This window comes from Phoenix dactylifera, chromosome 7 (assembly GCF_051530095.1).
Source record: "Phoenix dactylifera cultivar Ajwa chromosome 7, Ajwa_hap1_PhDact_Kaust_v1.1, whole genome shotgun sequence".
NCBI classification, from domain to species: domain Eukaryota; kingdom Viridiplantae; phylum Streptophyta; class Magnoliopsida; order Arecales; family Arecaceae; genus Phoenix; species Phoenix dactylifera.
In genome coordinates, this window is record NC_143196.1 from 8,273,423 (window position 1) to 8,288,706 (window position 15,284).

The 15,284-nt window shown below is 45.2% G+C and overlaps 1 protein-coding gene across 9 annotated transcripts; it reads left to right on the top strand.

The window, feature by feature from the left end:
• Positions 1-8,952: 8,952 nt before the first annotated feature.
• On the top strand, positions 8,953-14,396 carry SLO1 (SLOW GROWTH 1). Of its 9 annotated transcripts, none has more exons than XM_089924262.1 (4): positions 8,953-11,447; positions 11,710-11,915; positions 12,099-12,160; positions 13,932-14,396. In XM_089924262.1, exon 1 carries the CDS (start codon positions 9,184-9,186, stop codon positions 11,191-11,193), a length of 2,010 nt encoding a protein of 669 aa, XP_089780388.1. In that variant the 5' UTR covers positions 8,953-9,183; the 3' UTR covers positions 11,194-11,447; positions 11,710-11,915; positions 12,099-12,160; positions 13,932-14,396. The 9 variants fall into 9 exon arrangements, with proteins under 9 accessions (XP_089780388.1, XP_089780390.1, XP_089780387.1 ...); XM_089924264.1 differs by having other exon boundaries at positions 8,956-11,447; positions 11,710-11,919; positions 12,099-12,169; XM_089924261.1 differs by having other exon boundaries at positions 8,956-11,447; positions 12,099-12,169.
• Positions 14,397-15,284: the final 888 nt, after the last annotated feature.

Consider the following 15,284-nt stretch of genomic DNA (forward strand, 5'->3'; position numbering starts at 1 on the left):
TGGATAGGGAGGACGCCCTCCATCCCTCCAACCTACTCTGGACCCGCTGCACCAGGCCCGAATACTCTGCCACCCGTAGCCTCCGATTAGTGATGGGGACTTCCAGGTAGGTCAGCGTTCCCTCCTGCTCCAGTATCTGCAATATCCTCCGAATCTCCTGTCTGACTCTGGTCTCTGTGCTGGGGCTGAAAGAAATGACTGACTTCAGGAAGTTCACTCTCTGGCCGGACGCCGCGCAGTAGTCTGCCACCACCCTGCGAAAGACCCATATATCAGAAATCCGTGCCCTAGTCAGGAGAAGACAATCATTAGCAAAAAGTAAGTGGAAAATAGGCCTCCAGCTTCCGGCTGGCGCACACTCTCTGCAAAGCATGGGATAAAATGTCAGCACAGATAATAAACAAGTATGGGGATAAGAGACATCCCTATCGCAACCCCAAAGTGGATTCAAAGAACGATGATGGTGTGTCGTTGACCAAGATAGAAACTTTGGCCTCCGGACACACCCCATAACCCATCCAATCCACCGCCTGTGGAAACCGTACGCCTCCAGTGCCCGCTGGAGAAAACTCCACCTGATCCTGTCGTAAGCTCTTTCCATATCTAACTTGACTGCCATAAAGCTTTGCCGCTTCGATGCTCATTGAAGATCCCACATCATTTCCTAGGCCAACATGACATTGTGGGAAATATTTCTACCGGCTACAAAAGCCTCCTGCTCTTGGCTGATGATACCAAGCATAAGGGGCTTCATCCTGCCCACCATTATTCTCGACACAACCTTGTATAAGCTTGTGCACAAACTAATGGGCCTGAAGTGACAAAGCTCAGCCGCATCCTGACGCTTAGGTATAAATATGATGAAGGTGGCCTTCCAATCCTCAGGCATCGCTGCCTGGGTGAAGAAGCACTGAATAGCCTCCACCACCGCTCGTCGAATAATAGCCCAATACTGCCGAAAAAAGAAAGGGGGAAAACTGTCAGATCCCGGGGGCTTGTCTGCTGCCAAGGCCCCGACTGCCTCCCGCACCTCCTATGCTGATACCGGCCGGATCAAGGATACACTCTCAATGTCACCAATACCCACGTCCACCCTCAGAAGGTGGTCTCCATCACTGGCCTCCTCATCCTCCGTCCATCTGGCGCGGAAAAAAATCAAGTAAGACATGTCAGATGGCAGGCTCACCCTCCACCCGATGGCCAGACCCATCTCATAGAGAGTGGATCATGCTCCACTGTCTCTGAATAACCGTCGTCCGATGAAAGAAGCTAGTATTACGATCACTCTCACTTACCCACTGCACACGAGATTTTTGTCTCTAGAAAATCTCATGTTGTCGTAGCAGCGAATGGTGAGTCGCTAGTAACCCCCGAAGATCGGTCATATCATCCTCCGGAAGCACGCCTCCTAGGTCTTCCTTCCTTTGCAACTCAGCGATCGAGGTCTCTACCTCCTCCAATCATCGGAATATATTGCCGCAACCTCGCGGTTCCAATGGCGAAGACGCCTCTTGGTTAACTCTAGTTTACGCGAGACCCGTTGCATAGCATCCCCATACACCGAGATACGCCACGCATCGCGAACAATATCCCAAGACTGGGGGTACGATAGCCAGACCTTCTCAAAGAGGAAGGGGCTATGATGAGTAGGACCCAATGAGGTAGAAAGTAGGAGAGGACAATGGTCCGAGGCAATCCGAGGTAGGTGACTGACCCGGCAGGTACAGAATCGAAGGATCCAATCTGGGGACGCAAAGGCCCTATCTAATCGCTCCCAAACCCTAGCACAGCCAGACTGATTATTGCACCAGGTAAACTGTGGTCCAGAAAAACCTAAGTCTACCAGGCTGTTCTGCGATACAAAATCATGGAACTCCCTCCTGTTCACTCTATCCGTGAAGGCTGCACCCCCCCCCCCCCCCCGTTTCTCACTCTCACTATGGATACAATTGAAGTCACCAACCACCACCATCTGGATACCCTGGACGGCCAGGTTGGTGATCTCCTACCAGAGGACTCTCCTAACCCTGTGATCCGTGCTTGCGTACATGCCACACAGTACCCACAGAGCAGCGTCAGGTTTCGACACGACCATGACTATCTGTTGGGGCCAGTTGTGGAAAACATCAACTGTCGCAACTCCTTGCCTTCACAGGACCAAAATGCCTCCCGACAGCCCCTGGGAATTGACTGCGTAGGTCTCCCAGTCCCTCTCTAAGCGCCACCTCAGTCGTCTAAACCTCTCGCCAGATAATTGAGTCTCGTATAGGAAACAGATCTACGGGGACATGCACTAACCGCTTAAAGGAAGACATGAAGGACGGCTTGGCAGCCCTCCTACAATTCCAAGAGAGAATCATCATGGATCACAGTCCACATAGTCGGCCTCAGACTCATCCTCTCCTAGGGTCGCGGGGGCAGCATCAGGCTCGACGCCCAAGCTACCCCTCTCCTTCTCCTCGTTGCATGCAATGGATATGACACCCATAACTACCGCCCTTACACGCTGCGCGGCAGTAAAATGGTCCGTACCCCCTTCTAGCGACAGTGGCTTAGTGGTGCTCCTCTCCAAATGCGGGACGGGGTGTCCCCCCGCCTCGCACCTACCTGAAGTAGCGTCCTCTAGCACACTCGAGGTCGGGGGTAAAGGGCCAAATCGAAAGACCCCGTCTGGGCCACTCCCAAGGCCCTCATGAGCGTCCCATGGCCGCGGCTCGCTCGACGTGCCCAACATGGGGAGGTCCTGGCCAACGGACAGGGGGATCCCCAACCCTGACTCCAACTCTTGACAGGGTGGGCTGTACTGGAAAGGCTCTGCTGGTGCCTCAGGGGGCCTAACCAGGGTCTGCTCGTCCTGGGCCAGCAAGTCTGGCTTAGTCAGAACCCCCAGCCCCAAGGATGACTGGGCCAGTGGGCCCACCATAGCCTGGGCCCGTGGGCCCCCGATGTCCTGGCCCTGTGGGCCCCCTATAGGCTGGGCCTAGGCTCGCGGGCTCGCCCAAGGGCCCAGCACCACCGAGGCCTGCGACCCTGTCGCGAGATGGGCCCGCGGGGCTTGCGCGTGGCCTTGCGCCCCGATCGCGGGGTGCGGCCCCGGCATCAAGCGCACCCTCGATGCAGGGCGCGAACCTGGCGCGAGGCGCGCCGTCGATGCGAGGTGCGCCATCGGCTTGGGGCGTGCCCTGGGCCGCACCCGCCGGCCCACGTCCCTAACGCTCGGCCCTCTAGGCCTGGGCGTGCTGGTCTGGCATCCTACTGGCCTGCTGGGCCATTTGGACCGTCGGGCCTAGGCCTTTTTTGGGTTTGGACCCGGACAGCGACCACCCCGCTGGGCCCCGGGTCGGCCCGCTCCGTGGCCGAGTCGACCTGCCTGCTCAGCCCGGGTCCCCCGACTCAGCCAAGCCGTCTCCTGGCTCACCGGCTATGGCAACTCGAAAATGGCTGATTGGGGGTTCCAGGTACAGCCCGTCCTCCTCCGCCCAGCGGCGACAGGCAGTGCATGACCTTCGTTGGCTTTTGCCAACCGTCCGGGTCCGTCGGGGATGCCGGCAAGGTCGAGCGGGCTCCCGAGGATGGCGGCCGGGTCGAGGACGACCCAGGCCCCTAATCAGGCTCGATCGTCTCCCCCGACCGCGGCGGACAGTTCTCCCGCAGGATTCTCCTCCACATCTACACCATCCAAAGGCCATAGACTGGCCCTTGGTTCTCCTCCCCAGCGGCCGGAGGCGACTGATCCGACCCACCCCCCGGGTCCACTGCCCCTGAGGGCAAACCCTCCACGGCTTGGCCGGTCGCCGAAAGACGGCAGGCCGCCTCCCCATGTCCCATCCGCCCACAATGGGGGCAGAGCGCCGGCACATTTTCGAAGATGAAGGGCTGCCAGCGCACCTTCGTCTTCCCTTGAATTAGAACCCTTGGTAACAGGGGTTCGGTGGCGTCGACCGCCACCTTTACCTGGGCAAAGCCCATCACCCCCTGTCACTCGGTAACCCCGTCCACCGCTATCGGCCGGCCCTCCCAAGCCGCAATGTGGAGGATAGATGAAGTCGACTAGTACTCCGGCGGTAGGCGGAGCCACACCAGGGCCGTTTTCACGGCATCCTTCTCGGGCTCGAAATCTGGGACCCATGGGCTCATGGCAAGAAGCTACCTCGCCACCACCCATGGGCCCTCACTGAGGGCTCGGTCCCGGTCCTCCATCGACCAGAACCTCAAGGCGAGGTAGTCGTTCGCAAGTAGGATGGCCACCACGCCTTCAGCTTGGCACAGGCAGCCACGTCTTTGAAAGTGAATCCTAGGTTCTTTGGTGTTAGGCATGCTGAATTTTTTTTTTAAAAAAAAAATCATGACTGAACCTGATCGGGTTGCCTACGTACCCCTTCATAAGGGGGATCAAGCCATACGTAGTTCTTTTTAAGTTTCAAAAATGCAGCGAAAAAATCGAATCAAACAATTTAATTTGTGCATGCTTATAAAATTAAATCTAGAAATCATCACTGTAAGAACACATAGGATTATGCCGGAATCGTTTAAATAATTATGCTAAAACTTTATACATGATTAACTATCAGATCTAAAAGGTATACACTCTATTCCGATTAATCTCCAAATATCCATCGAATGGATTCTGAAGATAACTCCATGAGGAGCCCCAAAAGAGGGTAAAATCTCGGAGAATCGGACCTAGACCCTGACTCCAAAATAAAAGATTAATATAGAATTAATACCTTTTATGATGAAAAAACTTATGGATCTGATCCTTGACTTCACAGCCACGTACACGAATGGCCTCTATGAGAAGTACACGCGAAGCCCTAGGTAGATCGTCTTCCGCGGGAGTGCTAGCTCGCGCAGGAATGTTGCAATGGCCGAAGCTTTCTCCTTCTAAACACTCAACCTTTGATTGTTCTTCAAGAAGATGGAGGATGGACGTGAGGAAGAAGGATAAGAAGGGATGGAGGCCCTCAGAGAATTTTTTCAGAATTTTCTGAAATCTCTAAATATTGTATATCTTGAACCCTAGGCATGGGGGTCTTTTATAGCTAAAAGATCCCCCCACGCCTCACACCTAATTTAGCCAATTAATTTGGCTGATAAAATCTCCAAAAAATTCTGATGATTTGGCAGCTAAGAGGAGATAAACATATCCAAATTTTGTGCATTTTGGATCCCTAAAAGATAGAAATTCATGCATCCAAAGTTCAGCCACAAACCATCCTATTTTATGCGCCATACAATCTCTACAAATTAGGAAATTCATCTAAATCTTTTTAGGAAGATTTGAGGTGCCATTTTTATAGAAAATATAGCCCCACGCCTCCTCTCTTTTCACGCCAATTTTTGGCCAAAAATAAAGAGGATGGGCATATAAAATATTAGGGATAAATCAATGTGTCATTCTTCTCTATGAAGATAAGGATGGGTTCCTAAAATTTAGGAATTCTTCTCCTTATCCAATTCCGATTATTTGGACTCATAATCTTCATCAAATAAGGTCTTCTAATTGATTTGGATCAAGCCCAATCCAATTGGGTCAAGCTCAATCTATTTGGGTCGAACCCAATCCAATTAGGTCAAACCCTCATGCAGCCCAAATTGAATCCTATTCAATTTGAACCTAAGCCCAATTACTCAATCAAATTGAGTTCATTAGCAACCTAATTGCTAATTAATCCTCCAATAATTCAATAATTATTTTAATGCAACTTTTGCTTAGGATAATTTGTCAATCGAATTGACCAAATTATTCCTGAATGATTCTTAATAATCAATCAGCCATTTGATCAACCTAGAACTTCAATGCATGTGACCCCATAGTTTCGAACCTAAGCCGGTAGCACAAGAACAACTTCTTGTACTGATCGAAATGACCATCTAGCAATGGTATCCGACGTCCGGATAGGCCGAATGATTGCAAAGCAACATTCAAGAACCCTTGGACTATGGCTACCGTATAATTCATACCTTTGACTCCTAATGCCAGGATGACTTAGAGCTCACTGTCAACACTATAATTAGTAAATTCATTATGTGATTAACTTTAGATATTCCGTGACTCCTCACTGAGATTACCCTGCCTAAGGTTTTGCTAAATTAATCACAAGACATTATCTCCTATTTCTAGGAGGGGTCAATTCCATCTCGACTCACAGCTGACTATGCAAGTACTTGACTGCACCCAGTGACCTTCCGTCACTGAATTAGAAATTCAAGTAGTCCGGTACTAAAGTACAGTGAGTTGCTTGTTGGTCACAAGTTGCGGTCTCAGGTCAGAGGGCCAAACTTATATCCATATCCACTCGGAACATCTTTTAAAAGTAGAGCATTCTGGAATTGGTCACGTTCAGTGAAATGTACGCCTACACTTCACCTGTGTGGCATACCAGTGTCTCCACACTCATTGGTTAAGAGAACAACCAACACTAACGTATATGTCACACAACGACCTAATCTCGATAATGTTGTCTTCCTAGTAACAACATATCATTTGGTCGCGAACTGGTTTAAGGACTCGAAGATAAATCCTCCTTTATCATTAATAAGTCCTAAGGACTTGATCATATAAGAGTTCATTTGAAGATGTAAAATGATGAATAATACCAAATAACACTTTATTTAATTTGTCAATTCATTTACAAAATTCAATAATCAATATGCTGACGATTGACACTTAGGATACAAATCCCAACAGTCTTTGGCAACCCATTCCGTCGGGACACAGTGGCCAAAGCTGCGAGCCACCACTGCCCGCCCTTCCCACTCCAGCCGAGCCGCCATAATCAGTTCCTCCGGGAGTTTGAGGACGTCCGGAAAGCGACGACTCCGCCGCTCTACCTTCGCAGTCATAGGCCACTGAGTAACCCACAGCCTCAGCCTCGACCAGACGCCAGGTTCTCCCCACACCCATGACCGTGTGCCTTACCGGGGCCTCTTGCCGCTCCCGCCGTCGCCTTCCCCACCGGCTGCTTCTTCTTCTGATCCATGGAACCCGAAAGAAAGAGGGTTAGCCGAAAAGCAGAGTGGAGTGAAGTTACCCCGCCGCATTGGGATCTCTCCCGCTAATGGAAGCACAACGACCGGATCACAGGCTGCCTGAGGCCCGACCACCTCGCCTTCCAACTCAAGATCCTTGGTGGACCGCCCCTTGCTTCCTCCAAGCCACCAGATTTGAACGCCGGATGAGCCGAAGGCACTCGCAGAATATTATTCGAAAAAATTCCCACTGCCCTGCCCGTCGTGGGTACCACGCCGGTCGGCCGGAGCACAGTCAAACTTTCCGGCCGGACGCCGCTTGGGCACTACTGACTAGCCATTGGCTTTCTCTCACTACACTAGAGCTTCTCACTCTGAAACTAGCCGTTAGAGGAATCCTCGGATTTTTTTCCTTTGGCATTCAATTTTCTGGCTTGCCTGCTACCATCTTTCTGGGCTTGGTGGTTGAAATCACTTTTTTATCCTTCATCAGCATCATCTTATAAATATTTTTTTCACATGTACTCATTAAGGATATTTTAGTTATTTTAATTTAAAACCGTTAATTTTTTAACAGCATTAGATGGCATGGGTATATATGCAAAAAGAAGGATAAAAAATGAGTAGAATAGCAAAACAAGTGCTTTACGAAGGTATACATGTAAATATCAATTTTCGAAAGATATTTATGCAAAATTCAATATTTAGGAGAGCATTCATGTAAAAAACCAAAAAAAGAATAATAATTAGTTAATTACAAAGGAAAAAATAAAACATAATTAATTATCAATTAAAGTGGAGATAAAAGAAAGGTAGTTTTGTCTGGGCTGGATTCATTGCTGTGTCTATCTATTTGTGTGGTCGTATGTCGTAATATATGATCTGTAAGTTTGTGGTAGAGCCTGCCCACATGGAACGGGGGTGTTGGTGCGTCGGGTGGGACATCCTTAGTACCATTCAATTTTGGTCACATATACCAGCTTTTAAGGTTCCAAATGGAGGTGGGAGGGTAGATATTTTTGGCCCTTTAATTTCACTCGCAAGTTGGTTTAGAATTGCAAGAACGCCAATTGGAAAAATGATTTGGATTGTAAGGTGACTATAATGTCCTTTTGTTGTAGGATCCATGGATGTTTGTATGGGAAGTTGTCATGATATATGTTGATATTGATGGCCTAGTTAGGTTGTCTAAATGATCGGAAAGTAAGCAGAAGAAACTTCAAAAGGATGAGCGAGTGCCCCAAAGGAAAAAAAATAGAATTATAATAGAATTATATTATAGAAAGTTAATTTATGCTAATAATTATAATATTTTATATCTTTATTATTATATTATACTATAAATATTATATTATATTATATTATATCATAACATGATATGTTATGTTAAATAATTTAATAATATATTAAATTATTATGCTATAGTATACAATATTATATTACTATATTATAATAATATTATATTACATTACAATAATATTATACTATATCATATATTTATGTATTAATACATATTATAATATTTTTCAATTTGTTTACCAAATATATGTTAAAGTGGCACAACACTTTAGAAATGTAGTTACCAAACATCAAACAACTTTTTATAAAAGCTCTACTTTAGAAAGCTCTACTTCCGAAAACTCTACTTTCAAAAGTTCTATTCCCAACAGCTGGCCTTAATTGGCCGACTTAGGAACAAACCACTTTTATTGGCCTTAAAAAATTAGAACCGACCCAGTCTTCTTTAGAACCCGGACCAAACCAACCCAGCAATTGCTGTTGAACCAAACCCATGTTCAGCCTAGTGTAACAGTAGGCTGGGCTGCGTCCTTATAATGGCCCATGCAACACGGCCCAAATCTATGAGCTATGGGCCTTGCAATGGGAGCCACAACGTGGGAGCCGTGAGCCCGCCTGCATCGCGTTCCCTCCACCGATCGGACCAATAAAACCAGGAGCTGGGGACCGGAGCTTGCTGCACGGAACCGCGACTCGGACGTGGTCCGAATTCCTTCCCTGCCTCTCCCTCCTCCTTCCGGCCCCCTCTTCACAAAAATCTCGCCGACGCGCCGCCACTGTGCCGCCTACCGGTTCCCTTCGACTCTTCCCGCCTTTGATCCCTGGCACGATCCGAACGAGTGCGTTCTCCAATGTTGGATTCTTTCGCCGCTTTGTAGACATCTAAATGATTGTAGATCGATTCTTCTCCTCATGGTCTTTACCACTCTCTCTCAACCCCGTTCCATCTCCCACCTTGTAAATCTCCTCTCAAACCCCCCCGTTTCTCTTCTCCGCACTTGCTTGCGCTATTCTCACAATCAAAATCCGAACTTTACAACAAACCAGGCCTCATTATCAACAGACCACATCCTCTCCCTCTTGGAAAGATGCAGCACGTTGGACCAAGTGAAGCAAATTCAAGCTCAGATGATCCTTTCCGGCATAATCTCAGACGCATTTGCTGCGAGCCGCCTCATTGCCGTCTGTTCTTTTGCGGACCCTCCCAAGCTTCTCTATGGCAGTATGATTCTGAGAAAGCTGGAAAACCCGAATGTCTTCTCTTGGAATGTTGTAATTCGAGGATGCTCCGGTGGCGATGACCCAAGAGAATCGATTTTGTTGTATAAATTGATGCTTCATAGCAATGCTCGGCCCGACAAATATACGTACCCATTCTTGTTCAAGGCTTGTGCTAAAATGGTGGATTTTCAATTGGGAATGGAGTTGTTTGGCCATGCTTTTCAATTGGGTTGGCGCTCCCATTTTTATGTGATCAATGCATTGATTCATATGATTGCGATGTGTGGTAGATTAGGAGATGCACGTAAATTGTTTGATGGAAGTTGTGTCAGAGATTTAGTTTCTTGGAATACTATGATTCATACCTATGTTCAAAGTGGATGTCCTAGAGAAGCCTTGGAACTCTTTCGAGAAATGGAGGTGGGGAAGGTTAGGCCCGATGAGGTGACGATGATAGGACTTGTCTCATGTTGTACCCAGTTACAAGATTTAGATCTTGGAAAGCAATTTCATCAATACATAGAAGAAAATGAGATAAAATTTACGGTTCCTTTGACTAATTCACTCATGGATATGTATGTAAAATGTGGGAGTTTAGAGCCAGCACTAGCATTGTTTGATAGAATGACGAAGAGGACAGTGGTCTCTTGGACCACAATGATCGTTGGGTATGCAAAATTTGGATTGCTGGATGCTGCTCAAAGGGTCTTTAGAGAGATGCCAGAGAGAGATGTCATACCATGGAATGCTTTGATAGCTGGGTATGTTCAGTGCAAGAGAGGTAAAGAGGCAATAACGTTGTTTCATGACATGCAAACTTCACATGTAAAGCCCAATGAGGTCACTATGGGTACTCTTCTGTCAGCATGCTCCCAACTTGGAGCCCTAGAGATGGGGATGTGGGTCCATCATTGCATCAATAAACATGGCTTCCCTTTAAATGTTGCACTGGGGACTGCTCTGGTGGATATGTATGCAAAGTGTGGGAATATTCAGAAGTCATTACGGGTATTCAGAGAGATACCTGAAAGAAATGCACTAACTTGGACAGCTATGATTTGTGGTTTGGCCAGTCATGGGCATGCAGATGATGCCATCAAGCACTTTTTAAAGATGACAGAAATTGGGTTACAACCTGATGAGGTTACCTTTGTAGGGGTTCTATCAGCCTGTTGTCATGCTGGTTTGGTTGATGAGGGTAGGATATTCTTTGACCAAATGACATCAAAGTATAAACTTGTGCGGAAACTGAAACATTATTCATGCATGGTGGACCTTTTAGGTAGAGCTGGCCTCTTGGATGAGGCAGAAGAGCTGGTGAAGGCTATGCCTATGGAACCCGATGCAGTGGTGTGGGGTGCACTGTTTTTTGCATGTAGGATTCATGGAAATGTTGCCATGGGTGAAAGGGCAGCCTTGCGGCTCCTTGAGTTGGACCCACATGATAGTGGAATATATGTGTTGCTGGCAAACATGTATGTGGAGGCAAACATGAGGGATGAGGCTGATAAGGTGAGGGTGCTGATGAGGAAGATGGGAGTAGAGAAGACTCCTGGCTGTAGCTCGATTGAAGTGAATGGCATGGTTCATGAATTTATTGCGAGAGATAAATTTCACCCAGAGTGTAAGGAGATATACAAGTGTTTGTTGCAGCTTGGAAGGCAAATGGAACACCATGGAAGGATACCTAGCACATCTTAATTTGCTACACATAAAGTTATACTCTAAGCAGAGATGAGTCTCAAAGCTGTGAGATGAAATCTTCATCATTGCAGTATTTGCTTGACCAATGAGGATACCATCCTGCCTTGGAGAAGAATACAGAGCCAGTTTTGAAACACTGCCTCACCAACCAGCCAATTTAATTTAATATGCCACCAAAAGTAATGCTAAACCAAGGAGCCTGTCCAAAACTTGGTTGAGAAGAATTTTGCCGTCCTTTCATGGTCAAAAAGGTAACCTGTTAAATTGTAAAAAGGTTAAATTGTCCAATGTGACAGTAATTGTTAGCGCATTGCCTTGTTTTGTGTTTTTGTGTAAACATTGCTTTATTTTTATATAGACAATGCAAAAGGAGAAAGGAAAAAGGATTCTAACTGCTTAACCTTTTATCCTTTTAAGATGGTCCATGTCAATACATCTTATGTGCAATGTTCAACTCTTTTTTTCCTTTTTTTATTTTTTTGACTAAAAACTATGTTCCACTTATTTTAACAGCCTCCTGGTCACTATTACACTTTTACTGAATATAGAGCTCAAAAGCATGAAGCTCAAGAGAGGTGGGATTTCCTCATCATTGCTATTATGGTATTACCTATGTAGGATCACTTAACATGGAGGAGAACACAGTGGAGACTCTTCAAAACAGAACAGTTCAATCAAGTGTTGATGGAGGGGTTCTGTATGCTGACAGGTTATGGTAGGCAAGTATGATGATGCATTGGGATGAGTTATTGATGTCAGCTATCTTTGCAAGACTAATAACCTGTCTTTGACATCTATTTCTTTTTGTCAAATCCATGCTCTATAGATTGTTTTGCCCATATCTAGGACAAGGTTTTTGTGGTGGCAACAAAATAAGTTTAATTGATTTTGTAATCTCTCAGGTGGTGAAAGTCCATGGCATGTCAAAATGTTGGAGCTATATATCATCCTATGGAAAACTCATGTACGTGAGGTGAATGCTTTTTGCTTAAAGTCTTTTCTTTTTAAATAGATCATTAAATTGGACGATAACTTCATCCTGCATTTGTTATTTTATAGTTTATCTGTGAATGACTTTTTCCTGCTACACCATTTAATCATTGTAAATTTTGGTCCGCTTTTGAGAGTAGTTTTCATAATTTTATTTTAGTATAAGGAATATGGAAGACACTTTCATATAGCATCTCATATTTCCTATTAATGCTTCCTAGAAAGACAGCATTTTTTTTTTTTTGGTGTAACGGCGTCTCACCACATACGTCCGTGAATACGCCCTGAATAATCAAAGTACAAAATACGCTCCAGTGCCAATGACACATGCTCCAAGGCCCCCTATATGACTGCTCTAGTATGATGTGCAGCAAAGAAGGCGACCCAGTCCGCAGTACTGTTCCATTTCACTGGTGGCAATTATGAAGTGTTTCTGAGAGTTCCATTTTTCCTTGTGAACTAACTAGCAAACAAGCCAGTCTCCAATCTTTCATTGGTCAATAAGAATTTCATTTCAAAGTATGCACTGCAGACCATAATTTCCCTTTTCTTTCTCCAAGCTTGCTTTACAAACCTTCAAACCTGCCAGTGATGTATTTTTCATCATCATAGAGGATTACTTAAAATGAGTGAAGGATACCTCCATATGAGCAAATCAATTTTCACAAATCTTTTAAGCTCTATAGATTTTATATCGTGTATGAGCTTTGGTGCAATAATAAGGCTGCTCTATTGTAAACTGGTTGTAATGGGTTTGAAACATGAATACCGTCTCTCTACATGCAAGAATAAGTTTGCGTACATCTGATCCACCAAGCACCACAGTTCTTTCACTGGGATGCCCTTTTTGTACACCTAACAAAATTAGATTGTGCATATAAACTCTTTCACTAAAATCAAGGGATATAAGTAACTTGAACATTAACATACAGGGAAACATATTGCATACATATGTATGTCAGGTTTTTAAATGATTTGAAATATGTCTACAAAATGTTACCTTCAAGATATGTTGTAGATGCAAAACAACAAAAGGAAGCATGCTAAGCTTCAAATTCCAATCTTCTATGCTGTAACTTTGAGAACCTTAGCTACCATTGCTACCATGCTGGACAAGGACTAGCTTTTTACTAGGAACTTACATGTACTCTCATTATTAGAACAGCTTAGCTTATGGGCAACTCATTGGTGCCATGAAATTGTAGTGATGTAATTTGCTCCAAAACCTATGTGGCAAACAAGTGTGCTGCGAGTGTGGATGCAGGACCCATGTTCTGGAGTAGCAGCTTCCAACCTTTTACTTGGCAAGACACTTTAGTCATGTCAAGTGCCATGTCTTCAATACATCGGACAGCTATCCTGCAACAGCTGTAGATTCAGCTAAGGAGTAAAAGAGAGAGAAGGCATAGTATTGTATGTAGGACATATCAAGATAAGACAGCTAGTATTGTATTTGGGTGTGTTTATAAAATCATATATGATACCAGAACTCAATTATTAAATTTGAATTATGTTTGGTCATCATTTAATTCTTTGTATAGCATCTAATATTTTGGCAAACTATAATACCAATAACATAGAAGCAATAAATATAGTTATTTAAAGATGAAAATAATATACGTACATTGTTTCATTTATATTATGTGAGAGGCTAATTTTCTTTGCTATATAGTAACGAATCATTTTTTCAGAAGTTCTAACAATATTTTTTTTTTAAATTGCACAAACATGATGATATTTGCCAGGTTGAAGTAAAATGGGAAAAGCGAAAGACCGTTTTTGGGAATATGCTGATGATCTAAAGAGTAGATTTAGATGTAAATTTTGTTCAGGAGGAATATTGCAGTAAAGTCTCACCTATCAGGATTTATAGGGCGCGATATGGTAGTTTGTGACAAAGTGCCTGAAGATGTTCAAGCTTTAGCTATCTGGCAGTTGGTGGACCTAATAAATAACCTAAAACATCATCAATCTCTTCCGGTGTCGAGAGGATTCAAACTGGATCATCAATTTACCCTTCCAGTTCTTCAAATATTGGTTCATCGGCGGGTTCAAGCTAGACAATATTGCCCCAAATTTATCATGAAACGGTTGTGGCAGTGGTTGATAAGGCTGTAATGCTTTTATAATGAAATAACCTTGTATTCAATGTCATTCTTACCATCATTTTTTGGAATGTGCAATGCTATACCTGAGCTTGTTTTTGGCTATAACTTGCTATTCAACTCTCAGAAAGAGATATGTGGTAGATGCCAGGTAGGTGTTAAGCATAATAACTAAAAGATTCTTGGCCTACTACTGGATGAATATTGATGTCTAATATGCGGACAGAGTGAACCGGCTCCGGAAGCTTCCAACTTTTAAGGGTCGGGGGAAGGGAGTGCTGAGTGGTGGGAAGCCCATGGGCTTTTGGTCCACCAGCTGAAGGCTGCTGTACAAGGGGCGCACCAAGGGGGGGCCGGTGAAGATGGGAGGCTAGAGGGAAGAGAAGGTGCTGGCCCTGGGGATGGGCTCCAGGACACGTCCCAAGTTGGTAAATAAAGATACTACTCTGGAATTGCTGAGGGGCCAAAAAACCCTCCGACTTTCCGCAGGTTCGTCCACCTACACAACCCTGAGGTATGTGTGTTGTTTGAAACCGACTATCCGGGAGGAGTTTTCAGCGAGCAATGCGAGCCTTACGAAGATCCTCAGGGTTATATGCAGTGGAATCTCAAGGGCTGTCTGGCAGCATCATTGCAACATCGAGGCAAGGAGTTTGCAATATTGATATATTTAATGTCTGTAACCAACATGTTATAATGATTATCACTGAAAGTACCAAGAAACCATAGATCCTAGCAGTGGTGTATGCAAGTATGGACTTCAGGGAGAGAAGGACACTGTGGAATAAAGCAGCGAAACTAATCCAACAGAGGCACCCCACGGTTATAGTAAGAGCTTTCAATTGCATAGATCGCCAGCAATAGATGATGGGGGGAAGGCTTTCACCAATAAGAAGGAGGTCAGGGAGTTCCGGGACTTCATTATGGACAATGGGATGGTGGATCTTGGTTTCAGGGGTTCAAGATTCACATGGTGCAACAAGAGATAGAGCC